Raw genomic sequence first — 17,507 nt, 5'->3', positions numbered from 1 at the left:
AAAAAATTGAAAAGGACGCGAATCCCTGACGTCAATCTTTTCATTTCAGAAAAAGATAAAAACAAAGTCAATATAATATATGTTTTAATCCCCTACTACGTTTTTTTGTAAAATATTGATATATTTCATATCTCCACTTGTTTTGAAAACGATCAGGTCAGTTTACGTAAGCCATATGGTATGATGCAAACGTAATTTGATATGTGTAATTGTATACACACATCAGCAAAATGTTGGTTCAAATAAACAATGGAGCATTGTCACAAATTAGAGACTTTTTATCTTCAAATGAAAAACTGACGCTTAAATTTACCCAAACATGAAAAATAAAACAGAAACTGAGGAAACGAAAAGGAAAAAACCACACAATATCCCACAATGTTTTTCTTTTCGTTCACCATTTACAGGTGAATAAACAGAAAATGGGAATTAGTAATTGAAAAACTAGCAAAGCTCTTTGGTATAGGGGTATGGATGGCATTAACAATAAAGAAGTGGAGAAAAAAGTTAATGATGACATTGTACTATTCACAATTTTTGCGACTAGGTATGAGACAAATAAATTTTCAATCGGTTGACCAGCAAGCAAAAACCGAAGCAATTTCGAAAAAGAAAATTAGGATTGAAATTTCAGGATAAAAGTACAAACAAGTGGAATATGGAATGTCATGAATACAGGCAAAAATATCAAACTACTATAACAGACACAATATGCACCTGCTCTATGAAAAAATGTTGCAATGACCAGAAAAAAATTACTGACTAGGTATGGCTGTAAGATAATGGTGCACTTTTTGCCAAAAACATGTGGCAATAATTGGAAAAACTACTTAATTTTGAGTGTAAATTGAAAAAGCCAAAAGCACACCATTTATCCAACTGTCTTTCCTAGAGTGCTTGTCACAAACAGCGTTGAAGTTGTCGTTGACTAGATGAGCAAAATATGATTAGAGGCAAAATGATACATGAGAAGATAAACCGTGAGAAACATGATTACTTGGTGGGCCCGCCAGTCTTGTTTACATCCGGAGTGCTGCCTCCAAACAGGTAGGTCACTTTTTGAAGATGATGCCCAAAGAAAATGGCCAGGAAAACGAGTCCAAATGCCATTGCAGAGCGATTTCTGTAAATTAATTTGTATGTTGTAGTAGAATGGAGGGAAAATTTTTTGTTTGGTTTACAAGTTTTTGCTCTAGTAATTATAACAAAATTGAGAATTTCGTTAAATTTTTCAAAATTAGCGTGAAAAAATACCTGGAACCAGTCAAAGGGCGAACCAAATCAAGGATCGACGCGACGACAAACAGTGCAATTTTCAGCAGCTCTACGACAATATTTCCTGCATTGAGAGCAACACGTTGCCACACATTACTCGTCAGCTTGACTTGTCTGACGTCCATCAATGCATTCTCGATTCTCACAAGCTGAAATCAGACACGTTTTATCAATTGGAATTGTGAACTGGTTTATGAAATTTGAAAAAAGGGGCTTGTGAGAATCAAAAGTTCTGAAATGGAAACGCGTATTATTTTTTTCTTATAGTTCTGAATATTAAAGTTCAAATTTTGTTATTTTTGACTTTTTCGTTTCAGTTACCTTTTATGAATTTTGATACATTTTCCTATATTTACGCATAAAATTAAAAAAAACTTACATGATTCTGCAGTGACTCCATGTTCTCCTCAACATTCCTGAACCGGTCATTGTGCTGATAATCCACACGCGTCGCCATCAGGTTTTGCTCCTTCAGTGTCGCAATCTCAGCTTGCTGCAACTCAACAGCCTCGTTCAGAATTTCTTCGAGCTTCGTCGTCTTGAATCGTTCCTCTTCCAAAGCCTCCGCGTAGAATTTGATCTCCTTTTTGATATCATCCTGAAACATTAAGTACTACAACAGTTCAAAACTGATATTAAAAAGTTCTACCTCCAGTCTGTCGTATTTTCTATCAATAAGCATCAAGTGTTGCAGGATACTGTTGAGATGCTCATGGATGGCATTAAATCCTTCTTCGCTGGGAGCAGCATGAGCAGAGTGATAGGGGTGATTTGGAGGCAGGTAAAGGCTATTGTCGGCAGTGTGATACTGAAAAGATAAACCGTTTAAAGGAGGACTAACAGTTCGAAGCATTTTGATGGTATGTACTCAAAATGTGCTCAGATAAAATGATTTCATGATGAGACTTCTCAAACATTTTTAAAATATTTTTTTATGGCAATTCAAAATTTAAAAAATAAAGCTAATTTCAGCTAAAATGTTGGTAGGCTATCTGATATTATTTGGTTGATTTGGGTTTACTTATAGCCAATATGTAACCAAAATAACTGAAATTAGTTGCCTATATATTTTTTTAAAAAATCGAATTTCAATAATGGTAACTATTACCGGCACATTTGATGTCTCATCAGCAGCACTTCCCGGGCGAGATTCTGGATCAGAACTGTCTTCTTCCTTGTATGCACTGAGAGGGTCAGGACTTGTAAGCGATAAGTTTGGCGGAAGAGTCGAACTATTACGTTTTGCCCCACGATTCTTACTGAAAATTATTTCTGTTTTACTTTTCAAATCGTTGAAAACATACTGTACGGCATTGCTCTCCACTTCATCCGTGTCGGCACTTTTGCGAGTGGTGAAAAATGTAGACTGACCAGTTTTCGGAGCTGAAACTTTGAACTTATGACTCAAACTTTAGCTTTCTTTTCGTGGTTTCAACACTGTTCACGGTTAAGGCACAAATGACGCATCGCTCGCAAACATCCTAAATTTGGCGACAAGATTAAAGTGTTTATCGAGAAGATTGAGTGCGAAACTTGTGGCATATTTAGGCAAAAAAGTACAAGGTATGATGTAGGATAGAGTCAACGTATGAGACATATCTGCGCAAATATACAGTGTGTTCTGTATAAAATATGCTGCCCCAAATGCAATTCTTCATAAAGTTGTGCTCTCTACTTTTCTACTTTTTCAGCGCTTCACAATGTTTTCAGTAAAAGTTCTCGCCATTCTCATTGTTGTGCCGGTTTTGGTAATTAGTTTTAAATGTCCTCAGACGGACCTTTCAACTAATACGGCTTACAGCGACTGTTCCGCCAACAACTATTGTACTACGTAAGTGTCACCTAGACTATACAACTAAAACAAAAATACTTCAAAAGTTTTCAGAATTATTGAGTTTAATTCCGACGGCACCTTCAAAGACGAGAAAAAAGGATGCGACAATGCGAACTGCCAAGTTAGTTAATAGTTTTAAAAACTATTTATATGTACATTGTTGTAGGGCACCGGACGATTCAGCTCGGTTAACCAATATGCAATTGGTGGACCTACTGCTACATTTTACAATTGCTGTACTGGAGAACATTGCAATAGTGCGACCAGCAAAGGACTCCTTGCTCTGCCCATCATGATTCTAAGCTACGTTATTTTCAAATAAATTTAATTTTTGTTTTCATCAATGATTTTCACCAATAAACGTTTAATTGTTACCTCCTGTTGTTCCGTTTTGCGTGCTGTTCACATTATCCGCCGAAAAAGCTGATTTGACACGTTGCGCAAACTCGATTGGAGCATTCACCATTGTTTCAGTCATTCCTTTTGCTTTTCTGAATAAAAGAAAAATAATTTTAAAGAAAATTAAAACAAAAAATCTCTAGAGAAATGTGGTAGCCAAGGGAGACAATATGGGCGTGTATACGAAAATCAATCTGCTTGTTTTTTGTGGTTTGGCTCTACAAAAAATTGGTATCCAATAAATTGTCGGGCGGAACAATCTGAACAAGGTAATAAAGCACCGAATTGCTCTTGCCGTTTTTCAGCATTGCTTCGAGAAATCCAATTCCAATATTTTGTCATATTAGATTGAGAAATGGGGTTTTGTTTATTTTTAGAAATGTTTTTATCTAAGTAGATGCTAAATCTAAACATATGAAACGTGTGCATATGTGTGATATTTAAGTTGATTTATATCAATTAAATTTCTATTACTTTAAAAAATGGATTTTAAGAAACAACAAATTCACCAAAAATTCCAGAAACTGTGTTCTTTTTGACTTATCTAAATGCGAGACATTAAAATAACTGCCACAACATTTTTAGGCATACGATCTCCTTTTGGTGTTTCAATTCTTTTCACATTATTTTTTCTTTCATATTTGCAGATTCATATAAAATGAACAAACCTGATTCCAGTCGGGAAAACTCGCGATTTCGTCGGACTGGGCTCATATTCTCCACTGTCAACCAATTTCAAGCGCTCCTCATAATCGATAAGTTTCTTCTGAAAACAAGAGGGTGAGTATTTGAAAAATTTTGTATGGTGCCAAATTGGCCAAGTATCATAATGAAAACGTAACAAATAATGTTTTATTTACTGTCAAAAAAGTGGAAACTCCTCAGTTTTTGTCACTCATAGTGTTAAAAGCAAACAAAAGAAGTTGACTATAAAAATTTCTAATTGAAGATGTTTTAAAAATTGTTAAGTCAAATTTGAAAGGGTTGGAACATGCAACATTGATATGTATTTCCGGAAAAGCATACTTTTGAAAAATTTGACAATATACCATACAATTTTAATGAGAACTTTAAAAAGCCTAAAATTTTTGGAGTGGTCAAACATGAAGTTTCGGCATTTTTGACTACGATAGGTGTATTTAACTAAAATTTGCATTGGCTACCTAACCTTTTATGTGTGTGTTTTTTTTCATTATTTGAGCTACATAGGTAATAGGAAAGCCACCATTTACCAAGAACGTAATCCTTCAGAAAACTGTTCTAATTTATTTTTTCAATTTTCTACTTTCAAACCCATCAGTTTTTACCTGAAGCATTTCAGTCTCATGTGCATGTTTTCTGTTCTGCCTCTCAAAATTGTTGCGAATACGGGCTCTCTGAGGGTTATCTGCTCCAACTCCGCGAGAGATTTCTGATTGTCGCGTTATGGAGAGAAACTTTTCGACGTCAGCTGAAAAGTTGTATATTTATTTTAAATAATAGTATTAAAATTCCACTTACCCTCACGTTTCTCGTTCAACGCCCGTAGCTTGTCTTTGATCTCAATTAGCTTCTGCACAATCTTCGCCTTCTCTCGCTCGTCTCCAATCGAACTGCATGTTCCCTCGGAAGATTTTAGACTCGCCGAGTCTGTTGTCATCTGGAACAAACGCATTTTGGAATAACAGAATATAGTAGTGTAGGGGGAAAAGTCGAGACGAGTGTTTTACGGGGGCGAGAGAAGGACAAGTGATGAGACGAAGACCGATTTGAACGTACTGATTCGAAATCTGATATCGAACAAAGGAAAAAAGAAAAGCGAAACTAGCGAGGGTCTTCTCTTGTTGCTTGTGTTGCCCTATGATGCCCCTGTGTTGCCCCGCAAGCTTCAAACCCCCAAAGAACAGGCTACAATTTTCGTTCTGCCAAAATGTAGGCCTATCGACTCTTATCAAACTTTTTCTCTAAAAGTCGGAGAATTTCGTTGAATTTCTTATCGGTATAATGAAGTTTGGAATATATAGTTGTGTAATATTATGTACATACCTTTCCTACATACCCATCATTCATCATTCGAATGACTATAAAAACAGTAAAATCGAACAAGATTTGGTTTTTTTTTTCTTTCTTAATACGACAATACAATATGATTTATGTATTTGTCCTTGTGAAAATTGTGATGGATGGAATACAAATTATTTACCAAGGAATTTAATGAGAAACATGTCAAATGATTTAAAATATAAACGTAAATTATAACCACCAACTAAATAGTTTTCTAACAATTGGTCATTTCAAAGTGGCTGAGTCACTGTATCACGAGGTGTGAGTGGAACTTTTTTTCTGAACATTTTGAAAATAAAAGAATGTATGTCTCATCCGACGCCATTATATTAATTTTTCATCGATTGAAAAATGTGGAAATGGGGAAAAATGGTTAAACATGTAGAATGCACTCTGGAACTTTGTGCTATTACAAAATTTAAACAAAAATGTTGAGATCGAAATATTTCAGCTTGAAAAAGTCTGAAGAGGCGGGAAATCAATTTCACGTATTTTGTTTGGACTGTAAAGACGCTCTATTATTAGTTTTAGACGGTTTGTTATACTTTTTAACATTAAAACTAAAACTTGAAAGAAATTTAGAAAAAGTATGCAAAACAAATAAGGACTTGCTTTTATTTTTTTTTTGAAATTCCTATTCATTTTTGCTATGACCTAAAATATTTATATAGTTACATGATTTATAATATATGATGACCAAATATGATAATAGAACTTATCAAAAAACTTTGGACAAAATCTTATTTCGAGTCAGAAGCGGTAAAAAGTTATAATCTCTACAATGCGGAAATTATTGAATATAAGTATTTTGAATATAATCAAAGCACAAAACTGGATGAAAAAATATTTTTGAAAAAATAAAAATAGAAAAAATATATAAATACTGAGTTTTCACAGCTTTTTTACTCAAAATAAAAAACATTTTCAAAATTTTTTTAAAGTTTTATTATGATATTTGGTTATTTTATAAAAAATATATTAAATTCATTTGCTACAAAAAATGTTTTTTGGAAAAAAAACATACAAAATTTGTTCAGCAAGAATTTGCGCGGGTATTCAAATTTTGAGAAAAAAATCCGGTTAATTATTTGCACTTATTACGACAAAGTTTAAAACCCAGTAGTTCATTCTCCAGTAAATTTTCAATTCACATCACTATTTCGTAAAGGGAGCTGTGAACGTAATTAATCGACTTTTTGAAACATTAAATTGGCAAATAAAAGGAATATAGTTATGTTTGCCCAAAAGAAATCAAAATAACAAATTGAGGGCACAACTAAACGTAGAAACGTTGAAGAGTATGTCAACACTTGTGGGGTAGCCTCCTCCCGAACGCGGGGGTCTAATGCGGCGCAACCGTAAAAAGTATTGAGATACACATCAACCCGAAAGGTTAGAGGTGGTAAAAATGGTCAAAAGAACAATGGTGACAAAAAGCGAGTTGACGAGAGGGGAGATATATAGGCAACCTGCTCATCTGTGAAAAAAACGATTGAAATGTTTTTCAAGGTCTTTGCACTCACACCTCACTCAAACGCGCCAAACATAATTCATGACGACGATCTATGAAGCGAAAAAGCAAAAAAAAAAGAAAATGCCTTTTGCAGTTTTTGTTCTTCTCGACAACTTTGAACTACACAGAGCAAGCAGCGGGAGAAGTGCAAGTATTCCAAAAGTATGTAAAAGCCATCCATCTATGGGGCAAGGGTTGAAAGATGAGGGAAGAAAGAAGCGGGGGGCAAGAAGACGCTTTGGTGGTGAAATAGGGGCGTCGATGTCAATCAAACCACTTTGGAAGATTGACTAAAACACTCTTTTCTTAGTCAACAGGAAATGGAAAAGAAATCGAGCGCCGCGTTTTGATTTTGCCTAGTTTCGGAAAAACACAGAAAACTGCAGGAACGCGGAAAATCAAGATCGAGGCGCGCGAAAAAACGGCTAGGCGACGAAGAGAGGATTGGCCGGACGCGAACGGACACACACACTCATTTGTACGCAAACTGTGGTCGTAATAGGTGGCAAGGTTTCAAGCTCTGAATTCTTTTTTGCAGGTACGGAAGTGGTGAACAAAAACATAAAATAGAGCAAAACTATTTCCTATTGTCCACCTTACTGTCTTATATGTAGTCAATGGAAAATTGAAAAAGCACATAAATGTCAATATACAGGGGGAGACGTTTCTCTTATCATTGCACCGTTGACCATCATAGTCGGAAATGGAGTTGTTATCAAAGGGTAAAGTTCCACTTTTTTGAGTTGATTAAAACTGGTTAATGTTTGATTAATTATGAGAACATTCTAGTGCGGTAAAACGTTTTTTCAATGAAGATCTCCCCCTATCGGATTGCAGTTCAAAATCAAAGTTTTTACATCAAGAAAAATAAAAAAGTGTGAAAATTCTATTCTACAGTTTGTAAAACAGTAATCCACACGGCCAAAAACGGCCAAAACAATGAGAGGCATATAGGAGAGGAAAAAATGTTTTTGCCTTCTAACTGAGCATTGTGATGTCTGGTGAATCAGACAGAGAAAAAGAACACAGTAAACAAGTTTCCGCGCTTCAATTAGCTCTTTTGAGATATTTTCACGCGAAAAATCAATATAAATTGATATACATCAAGTGAATGTTGAAATTGAACCATAAATCATATTGTTTTTAATAATTTAAAAATAATCATTTTGTGATTAAATTAAAAAGAAAACACTTTTCTTGCAATTTGAGGGAAACGACAGATAAAAGAGAAAAAACCATGATGATAATTAGAAAAGGAGTATAAAGAAGGAAATTATTATTTCAACATAAAAACTTTTGGAAAACTATTTTGCGCAATTAACCCAATAATAATAGCATTAATAACAAAACAAAAATGCATATAAAACCATACAAACTCGAAAAAAAATCGATAACAGCTAAGATGGATTATAAAAAGAGCAAATTGGCTCGTAAAACTAATAATCGAGCGGTATTGGCTATTGCGGTGCACAGAAAATGGCCGGATTCCGGGTGGTCGGCAGACAATGGCTAATACGCGCAGTACGCAAACACGCGCACGCAATAATGCGTACCCCCTTTCGCCATGCTTGTTCACCCCTCTCTTACCACTAGTCCTTTTAACTCGGACAGCTGTCCAATGCGGCGATCCCTCATTAGAGTTGGTTTGTCGTTCTGAATTGCATGAAATATTGTATAGATGTTGTAATATGAGGTTATATCAATGTTACAAAGGATTTTAAGTAAGGAAAAAAATCTTCTTTTCATTAATGAATTATAAGATATTGAATTCACTAGATGACCATAGAGCACACAAAGACACAGAAGGTTCAGAAAATAGTACACAATAGAATGAAAAATAATTAACAATATTTTTTTACAGGGAGTCTCGAGTTATCACATCACACGACTGGAAATTTATTGGACTAAATGTTACAACTAAAAAAGATTAGAGATGGGGAAAAGGAGGCGGAGACTAGAATTTATACACTTTGGCCAGTGTACTTTCACCTATATGTTTGAAAAAATTTAGTTCATACATCTTGAAGTTTTTAGATAATGATGATAATATTTTCTAAGGAATGATTGATATTGCAATGGAATTTGAAATTGTTTTTATCATATTTCAAAATCAGTTTCAATTTTCATCATTATCTTAAAATAGTTATATACACATTATCATGCATCTAGAAAGGACCGGTAGAAATGTTATTTGAAAAGCAAAATGTTTGAAAATAGTGAGTAGAACGCGATAGAAGTCTGGATGATCATCCTGTCCATAATAGTATTATAATCGAAACAGTTGGTTGGTTGAGTTGATAAGCCTCCCTCCGTTTGCACTGAACTCGTTGTTGTTTTTGTTGTTGTTGTAACGGATTATAATTAATCTAGCAATGATTGTTCGTAGGTTTGAGAACTGAACAAATACAGATTATTATTGAATGTTATGTATTAATACTGAAAGCCACTCACGGTTTCTTCAAAAGTTTCTGATGGGGATAGTCGGTTTGGTTGTTTGATGATTCATCTGAAACCAATCTCCTCGACACATTGGCATCTGAGTAGGCTTTTGTCAGGAATCTGCAAGATTTTCTCAACTCAAGGTTTTGATTTTTTCACAAAGATGATAAAACGAATGACTCACTGCTCATCAATTTCTTGCTCATTGTTTTCTTTATCTTTCCTATCTTCTTTCGGCGATGTCTCCACATCATAGCTATCAAAATCCGAGTTCAAGAGCAGATAATTGTGTGAATTGGCAGGCCGGAATTTGTAGCCAACGATGATGAAAAATGCGAAGGTAACCATTTCGACTGCAGCGACAATGGTCCATTGGAGGTTCACAGGCATTAAGTGCTGAACGGGAATAATTATGCACACATATGTATGATTAAAATTAGAGTAGGAGCCGGTGACGATATTGTTAGAACACGCTCCTAGGTTACCAAAAAGACCGAATATCATAGTAAATCTTTTACAAATGTTGAATTCATAGTCAAAAAGTGACATTTACTGAGATTTTGCCATTTTTTTTGGCACTGTCCCAATCTATACTTACATTGTTTAAAAACCGATGTTTGAAACATACGTAGACTATAAAATCCAAAGGTAGTTTTTTTTTTTGACCGACCACTTCAATGAAGTAGTAAAACCTGAGTAATTACCAGTTTTTGAAACGAAATATCAAAAATTTAAAAAAATTGTATAAAGTTGTACTGTGATATTTGGAATTTTGGCACCACAAAAGTGGGGTTTCAACACTTTTCCCACTGGCGCTGGCTTGAAGCTAAGAATTTTTTTTGTACATGTTTAATTGTTATAATTCTAAAACTCACGAGTAATATGAAGCCAAAAAACCTCGTGCAGTAGATGTAGACGACAACGAGAATATAAAATTGTCGAAATAAACGTAGTTTTTCCAAATTGGCTGCGGCTTTTCCATCTGTAGTGGCTCCCTCTACCAAGTGTTGAATTGACCTAAAATTTATAAAAAAATAATTAAATTTCAGTATTTCCAGTATCAGTGTTATTTTTCTATCAAAATTGGGTTATACGTATAGGATAATCTTTTTTACGAAACCTAGTACAATTTTTCTGATTAGTCAGTTTGTTCTATGTTGTTAATATTTCAAAAAACCTGTTGAATTTTAATTTCAATTTCTAGTCAAAATGATCCTCCAAATATTTTAAATAGATTTTATCTGAAATCTTACCAAACAATTGGAAAAGCGACTAATGCGCAGCAGAACAGATCCAAGATGACAAATAACTTTAGCCAAGTTTCATGATTCTGTGTTCCAATTTCACTTTCGTTGAGGATGATCAGAATGATGTTGTCGATAACCTGAAAACAAAAACATATTTGATTATTTACGATATGATGTTTTACCTGAATTGGCAAGACAAACATGAACACTTTGCGGTCTCGGTCAGTTAAAAACTGTTTAATGAACGTGTAACCAGTACCTATCAGGATAAGAGTTCCGAAAAGAAGCAATCCTTTGAGCCTGAAATTTATGTTTGGTGTTTTTTTTAATAGTTTGCAATAATGCAAATTTGAAAAAATTGTCCAAAACTCTCACTTACAAATGCGTAATATAATAGAGAACAGCCCAAATCTCTTTCTGCATTCCATACTTGCTTAGGAAATAATAATTGAGACCATGGAAGAACACTGACAATGCTTTTAAGAAAACAAGCACCGCCATAAATTTGTGCACTCGATATATGTTTTCGGAGCTGTAAATTGAAACTTTTTACTGTAATGTAAAAATATTTGCATACTTTGATCTGCATAACAAGTGTGACCAATAAACAGCAAGTCCAAAATACAAAATGGACATGTACAGGTAGATTTCTGGCTTGGCGATTTCTTGAAGTGAAAGATAAGAATGTTTGTTTCGTTCCACCAAGTCGACTGTCAGATCCACTGCCACTCGGTCGCTGAAAATAATCCTATAAGTAAAAAAAATATTTAAAAAATTGAGCACCTGTATCCATGTGCTCTATAATTGTAGCAGTTATGAAACATGAAAACATACTGTCCAACTATTTTCCCATCAAATCGAATCGACATCTGCAATCAATATAAATAAGAATTTAGAAACTGACGTCAAATGAAATAGTTGCTTACGTTTGTCGAAAACTGATTTTCATTCTGCACCTGCAAGGGTATATAATTGTCGTAGGCGATTTGTGGTGCTCCGGGGTTCAGAAACCTTCCGAACAAGTTGCGGAACCACCCACGCTGCTCGACGGGTCCGGAAGAGCTTTCCGGTTGTAGTTCTTCCGGTTTAGGGGTTCTGATTGCGTCAGTATTTTGACACCTAGAAAGTAAAAAAAAAACAAATACGTATAAGAAGTTTCTCTGTTCTTACTCATGAGCTGTTCCGCAGATTTGAATATATCTCCCAATACCACTGCGATACACTCGGAGCTGTTTGTTTGGCAGATCGGCGAAAAAGAATATCGCATCGTATCCTTGGTCGGTTTGCTAAAAAGTAAAATACTGTGATAATTAAAAACTAAGAAAGGTGGGGTTTTTGTCTAAATGTTTTTGAAATAACCAAAAATGACCACACATCTTGAGGAAACATTCTACACTGTTTTAGAATTTTCAAAATATTCAATTGAAGCTTTGGAAAACTGCCAAATTTTTGAGAAATTTGGATTCGGGAAATTTCAGAAATGTCAAAATGTCAGACGGTTATAATTTTAAAAAATAGTATGTATAAAAAATAATTTTAATATTTTTGGTCAACGTCTAAAATTATTATCGGTGAAAGCTTTTAAATTACCACTTTTGACAGTAAATAAAAATTTCAACATTTTTCTGAAAAGTTTGTGCACTACGTTATTTTTCATATTAGCACACTAAAGGTGAGTTTAAGCGTAATATAAACTCAAATGAACTAAAATGACGCTAATTTTATACTTTTTTACTTTCGTTTTTTGCTGAAATTTTTGAATTGCAAACAAATCAACGGAAAAAAGTCATGCTTTTCAAATTAATTTAACTTTTAATATGTTTGTTATGTAATTCTCTACTTACATAGTTTCAAAAATGTTTCAACTATATATAATTTTATTTAAAGTTGAATACTTACCTGCAACTGGCAAACATGTGGATTTGATCCAACACCTCGTGTTATACTGGAACCCAATGACAACGAGAAACCAATAACGCCCTGCAAAAATCGATATGTGCACGTTAGCACTTGTGGACAGATAGTAGTGCTTACTAATTTATCAGCATTTTCAGTTGAGTCGACGGAATCTTTAATTTTCTCTGGAACAGTGAAATTATTGATTGCAATGCTCAATGTGCCATTGGTGCCATATGAAAAATCACTGATGATAATGTTTCTTCTCGAATCGGCCTGAATTACGTTCCCATTTCCAATCATTTCTTGTTTATTTAATATTTTTACAAACCCTCAATGCCAAATGGTGAAATTTCCCTGTTATTGTGGAGATAACAATGGACAGAAGTAATATTCGACGCCACATTTCACTCCTTGTCTGCAACAAACGAATAATAGAATCAATAGATGGCAAAAATTTGAAAACAGCGTACAGTCAAGATAAGGGTAATGTATGTTTTTGTCGTCAACCTCTAAACGTCAAACTGAAAACTTAAAGGGCGGCGGTTGGTTAAATGGCGGGCGTGTAGTACTAAAAACAAAGGTTTGAGTAAGTGCGCCCCATTGATAACAAGGATCTGAAGAAGTCTTCTTCGGATAATGGAGGTCAGTTCTGATGGGAAAATCGAGAAATCGAGTTTTTTTTATTTGATTGCAAGCTAATCACATTTAAAACGCTTACATGGGAAAGTTGGCGTTTGAAAATCGAATGTAATATACATTTTTTTGATTTTCTGATTACTTTTGAGCTAGCATTTTACCATTTATATGAAAAATAAAAAACTAAGTTGCGATTTGGATGTGGTCAATTACCCATTTATAAAACTGAAAAGTATGTTTATTTCAGTTCAAAAACATTAGAATTTTAGAACCCTTCTAGCTAATTCGACCCTTCTCCAAGCCATGCAATAACCTTTGATGAATCTTATCTCAACCAATTCACATTGCAGAGATTCTTATCTCCAGCATAACGTATCTCCAATCGCTTTCTCCCCCATCGTCCAACACAGCCGCTATTATCGGCCAAAGTACTACGTGTCTCGAGTCCGATCCTGACCTACTTTTTATGTGTACTTTAGTTCAATTGCGTCTGGTTGGATTTGAATTTGTTGATTCCCAAATAGGAGAGATTCTGGATAATTTCTTCGAAAGCGTTACAAAATGCGCAGAATTTTGTGTATTTTTAAAACAGTTGATTTTAGTTTTTTGGTTTAAATATCTAGTGTATCTGCTTTTAGCAACAAAAAATGATTCTAAAACTCGTTTCTTTCTAAATCATGTCACCACTTATACACTTGGCCTTTTCCGATTTTTCTTTCTCTCTTTCTATAGCTCTTTCTTACTCTCACCTGCCGTTTCCATAACAGTGCTCTCTAAATTTGGTATAAAACACGCAGCGCAACCGCAACGCAACCTAGTAACTGACGTGTCCCACGGACACCCTCCACTCACGACACTCTCGCACACAAACGCGCACACAGGGCCACACGCGGCGCTCGCCGATTGGCCGAATGACTCTGCGTCTCTGCGCGCTGCACACGGTGAGCCTTCGCTGTGCTGACGTTGCCTTGTCCTATCGTCCTAGGCCACGTCGACGATTCGGCAGTTCGTTCCTTCGCTCTCTCCCTCTCGATGCGCTCGTCGATCCGTCAGTTTGCTCTCCCTTCACCACTCCCATCGGTTGACGGTACCATTTCGGCCTACAGTCGACCTTGAGCATTCGGGCGGTCTATCGGGAGAGACGACCTACAAACAGAAGCAGTCCTAGGTTTTCCTGCATTCCATTTCTCTCACCGACTGGCCTTGTTTCGGTTCTTTCTTTATCTCTTTCTTCTCAGCAATTCAACAAGTCGTTTCATATTTTAGGCCTAATAATAATTTTTATTTTTACAGGAAAATAAATCAAACACAAAGTATGAAGACCTTATTCTTGTTGGGCTTGATCGCCCTATCCGCCGTCAGTGTCTACTGCGAGGAAGAGGAAAAAACCGAGAAGAAGGAGACCAAGTATGGAACCATTATTGGTATCGATCTCGGAACCACCTACTCGTGTGTCGGAGTTTACAAGAACGGACGTGTTGAAATCATTGCCAACGACCAAGGTATGTGAACGAAAAATAAACGTAAATTATAACCCATCATTTTCAGGAAACCGTATCACCCCATCCTACGTTGCTTTCTCTGGAGATCAAGGAGATCGTCTGATCGGAGATGCTGCTAAGAATCAGCTCACCATCAACCCAGAAAACACAATCTTTGATGCCAAGCGTCTTATCGGAAGAGATTACAACGACAAGACTGTTCAAGCTGACATCAAGCACTGGCCATTCAAGGTTATTGACAAGAGCAACAAGCCATCCGTCGAAGTCAAGGTTGGATCCGACAACAAGCAATTCACCCCAGAAGAAGTTTCCGCTATGGTTCTCGTCAAGATGAAGGAGATCGCCGAGTCCTACCTTGGAAAGGAAGTCAAGAACGCCGTCGTCACTGTCCCAGCTTATTTCAACGACGCCCAACGTCAAGCTACCAAGGATGCCGGAACCATCGCTGGATTGAACGTTGTTCGTATCATCAACGAGCCAACCGCCGCCGCCATCGCCTACGGACTTGACAAGAAGGACGGTGAGTTTATGAGAAAAGTGCTCTCTAATATTTGTCTCTGGACTACCCTTTTGACCGTTTTGTGTAAACAATAGATTTTGGGTCAGTGACTGGTACAGGTTCCTCTCTCGTTAGGAATGAGGAATAGGAATGTTTGCTCAGGTCCGAAGCTGTACCAAATCACAGATTAAGTATAGAGGGTTGACTGCAGATTTGAAACAAAATAATTCTTCCAATCATGAATGTCTTTCATTTACAGGAGAACGCAACATCCTCGTCTTCGATCTTGGAGGTGGTACTTTCGATGTATCCATGCTCACCATTGACAACGGAGTCTTCGAAGTTTTGGCCACCAACGGAGACACTCACTTGGGAGGAGAAGACTTTGACCAACGTGTCATGGAATACTTCATCAAGCTTTACAAGAAGAAGTCTGGAAAGGATCTCCGCAAAGACAAGCGTGCCGTTCAAAAGCTTCGTCGTGAGGTCGAGAAGGCAAAGAGAGCTCTCTCCACTCAACATCAAACCAAGGTTGAGATTGAATCTCTTTTCGACGGAGAAGACTTCTCTGAGACCCTTACTCGTGCCAAGTTCGAGGAGCTCAACATGGATCTCTTCCGTGCCACCCTTAAGCCAGTCCAGAAGGTTCTTGAAGATTCTGATCTTAAGAAGGATGATGTTCACGAGATTGTTCTCGTCGGAGGATCCACTAGAATTCCAAAGGTCCAACAGCTCATCAAGGAGTTCTTCAACGGAAAGGAGCCATCCCGCGGAATCAACCCTGACGAGGCCGTCGCCTACGGAGCCGCCGTCCAAGGAGGAGTTATCTCTGGAGAGGAAGACACTGGAGAGATTGTTCTTCTTGATGTCAATCCGCTTACCATGGGTATTGAGACTGTCGGAGGAGTTATGACCAAGCTTATTGGCCGTAACACTGTTATCCCAACCAAGAAGTCCCAAGTTTTCTCTACCGCCGCTGACAACCAGCCAACCGTCACCATCCAGGTAAGACGGATGTTATCCAGATATTTGGCAGAAATGTCAAACTGCTTTTGTGGTTTTGAAGGATGAGAAACCAATTAACTCTTCTCAATTATATTCTTTACAGGTCTTCGAAGGAGAACGCCCAATGACCAAGGACAACCATCAGCTCGGAAAGTTCGACCTCACCGGACTCCCACCAGCACCACGCGGAGTTCCACAAATTGAGGTTACTTTCGAGATTGACGTCAACGGAATCCTCCACGTTACTGCCGAGGATAAGGGAACCGGAAACAAGAACAAGATCACCATCACCAACGACCAGAACAGACTCAGCCCCGAAGACATCGAGCGCATGATCAACGATGCCGAGAAGTTCGCTGAGGATGACAAGAAGGTCAAGGATAAGGCTGAGGCTCGCAACGAGCTTGAGTCTTACGCTTACAACCTGAAAAACCAGATTGAAGACAAAGAGAAGCTCGGAGGAAAGCTCGACGAGGATGATAAGAAGACTATCGAGGAGGCCGTCGAGGAGGCTATCTCATGGCTCGGATCCAACGCTGAAGCATCTGCTGAGGAGCTTAAGGAGCAAAAGAAGGATCTTGAGAGCAAGGTTCAACCAATTGTTTCTAAGCTTTACAAGGATGCTGGAGCCGGAGGAGAGGAGGCCCCAGAAGAGGGATCTGACGACAAGGACGAGCTCTAAACGATCGAATTTGTTCGATTTCTTTAAAAACTTATTTATTTGTCATGTTATAAGTTCTTTCGAACGGTTTTTGTTGTTTTCCTGTTCTCAATTCCCCCTTTTCTTCCTCGATACCAAATCTTCACCCCCATTTTTTCTTTTTTCTTTTTCTCATCTTGAAACGCGGTCAACATAGTGTTTTAACTGAAAATGGCTCTCCTACCCCTTTTATTTCATGGAATACTGGACGTTCAAAACATAGAACAGCTTTTGTTTGTGAAATATCCCAGCGTTTAACTTTGTCTTACTGGTCTTCACTTTTAACTATTTAATTATTTTCTTTATCAACATTGGTTTTGCAATGAATTTGATTTTGGATAATAATTGAGTTTATAGTTTTTAAACTTTTTCAGACCAACAGTGTTGTAAAACATGTTTTCAAAGAAAAAATGGGAGAACAACCCACGAATTTGCATGAAAAAAGTCTTTCCAAAAACTAAAACTTCTCTCATTGTAGTAGCAAAGTCACCTGCATAAATTGAAAATGTCGCCACA

The 17,507-nt window shown here is 36.7% G+C and overlaps 4 protein-coding genes and 1 non-coding gene across 6 annotated transcripts; 3 read left to right on the top strand and 2 right to left on the bottom strand.

Moving 5' to 3' along the window:
- Positions 1-256: 256 nt before the first annotated feature.
- C15H9.4 (Transmembrane and coiled-coil domains protein 2) lies at positions 257-8,721 on the bottom strand. Its single transcript, NM_076620.5, has 11 exons — positions 8,652-8,721; positions 5,009-5,147; positions 4,816-4,958; positions 4,177-4,274; positions 3,485-3,600; positions 2,580-2,658; positions 2,384-2,534; positions 1,925-2,083; positions 1,655-1,873; positions 1,255-1,424; positions 257-1,123 (listed from the first exon to the last, which is right to left on the bottom strand). The coding sequence occupies exons 2-11, from the start codon at positions 5,145-5,147 to the stop codon at positions 994-996; spliced, it is 1,404 nt and encodes a 467-aa protein (NP_509021.2). The 5' UTR covers positions 8,652-8,721; the 3' UTR covers positions 257-993.
- Positions 2,967-3,482, top strand: C15H9.11 (UPAR/Ly6 domain-containing protein). Its single transcript, NM_076621.8, has 3 exons — positions 2,967-3,106; positions 3,161-3,230; positions 3,276-3,482. The coding sequence occupies exons 1-3, from the start codon at positions 2,976-2,978 to the stop codon at positions 3,429-3,431; spliced, it is 357 nt and encodes a 118-aa protein (NP_509022.1). The 5' UTR covers positions 2,967-2,975; the 3' UTR covers positions 3,432-3,482.
- Positions 5,199-5,335, top strand: C15H9.12. The gene has a single exon (NR_071227.1). It is a non-coding gene; the product is annotated as an Unclassified non-coding RNA C15H9.12 (non-coding RNA).
- Positions 8,722-8,789: 68 nt separating the features above from the next.
- Positions 8,790-13,064, bottom strand: C15H9.5 (GOST seven transmembrane domain-containing protein). Its single transcript, NM_076619.6, has 14 exons — positions 12,978-13,064; positions 12,785-12,922; positions 12,650-12,730; positions 11,921-12,036; positions 11,677-11,869; positions 11,534-11,619; positions 11,328-11,486; positions 11,130-11,282; positions 10,933-11,050; positions 10,757-10,887; positions 10,379-10,520; positions 9,688-9,899; positions 9,516-9,623; positions 8,790-9,459 (listed from the first exon to the last, which is right to left on the bottom strand). Exons 1-14 carry the CDS (start codon positions 13,050-13,052, stop codon positions 9,426-9,428), a joined length of 1,746 nt encoding a protein of 581 aa, NP_509020.2. The 5' UTR covers positions 13,053-13,064; the 3' UTR covers positions 8,790-9,425.
- A 1,514-nt stretch (positions 13,065-14,578) lies between these two features.
- Positions 14,579-17,331, top strand: hsp-3 (Heat shock 70 kDa protein C; the record flags this gene model as incomplete). 2 transcript variants are annotated; one of them, NM_001383595.2, is made up of 4 exons in its annotated part: positions 14,579-14,787; positions 14,834-15,307; positions 15,546-16,291; positions 16,395-17,331. In NM_001383595.2, the coding sequence occupies 4 exons, from the start codon at positions 14,601-14,603 to the stop codon at positions 16,971-16,973; spliced, it is 1,986 nt and encodes a 661-aa protein (NP_001370435.1). The 2 variants fall into 2 exon arrangements, with proteins under 2 accessions (NP_001370435.1, NP_001294778.1); NM_001307849.4 differs by lacking the exons at positions 14,579-14,787; positions 14,834-15,307 and having other exon boundaries at positions 15,893-16,291; positions 16,395-16,973.
- Between the last annotated feature and the right edge of the window lie 176 nt (positions 17,332-17,507).

Source organism: Caenorhabditis elegans, chromosome X (genome assembly GCF_000002985.6).
Source record: "Caenorhabditis elegans chromosome X".
Taxonomy (NCBI): domain Eukaryota; kingdom Metazoa; phylum Nematoda; class Chromadorea; order Rhabditida; family Rhabditidae; genus Caenorhabditis; species Caenorhabditis elegans.
Note: the sequence above shows the minus strand (reverse complement) of the source record. Positions and strands in the feature narration are given on the sequence as shown.

Coding starts and splice junctions, on each gene's coding strand:
- C15H9.5 (NM_076619.6), bottom strand. CDS start 13,052: ATGTGGCGTCGAATATTACTTCTGTCCATTGTTATCTCCACAATAACA. Junction 12,923..12,977: donor TTCACCATTTGGCATTGAGG/GTTTGTAAAAAT, acceptor AACGTAATTCAG/GCCGATTCGAGAAGAAACAT. Junction 12,731..12,784: donor CTGAAAATGCTGATAAATTA/GTAAGCACTACT, acceptor CGATTTTTGCAG/GGCGTTATTGGTTTCTCGTT.
- C15H9.4 (NM_076620.5), bottom strand. CDS start 5,147: ATGACAACAGACTCGGCGAGTCTAAAATCTTCCGAGGGAACATGCAGT. Junction 3,601..4,176: donor GTTTTCCCGACTGGAATCAG/GTTTGTTCATTT, acceptor TCTTTTATTCAG/AAAAGCAAAAGGAATGACTG. Junction 1,874..1,924: donor GAAAATACGACAGACTGGAG/GTAGAACTTTTT, acceptor TTAATGTTTCAG/GATGATATCAAAAAGGAGAT.
- C15H9.11 (NM_076621.8), top strand. CDS start 2,976: ATGTTTTCAGTAAAAGTTCTCGCCATTCTCATTGTTGTGCCGGTTTTG. Junction 3,107..3,160: donor GCCAACAACTATTGTACTAC/GTAAGTGTCACC, acceptor AAAAGTTTTCAG/AATTATTGAGTTTAATTCCG. Junction 3,231..3,275: donor GCGACAATGCGAACTGCCAA/GTTAGTTAATAG, acceptor ACATTGTTGTAG/GGCACCGGACGATTCAGCTC.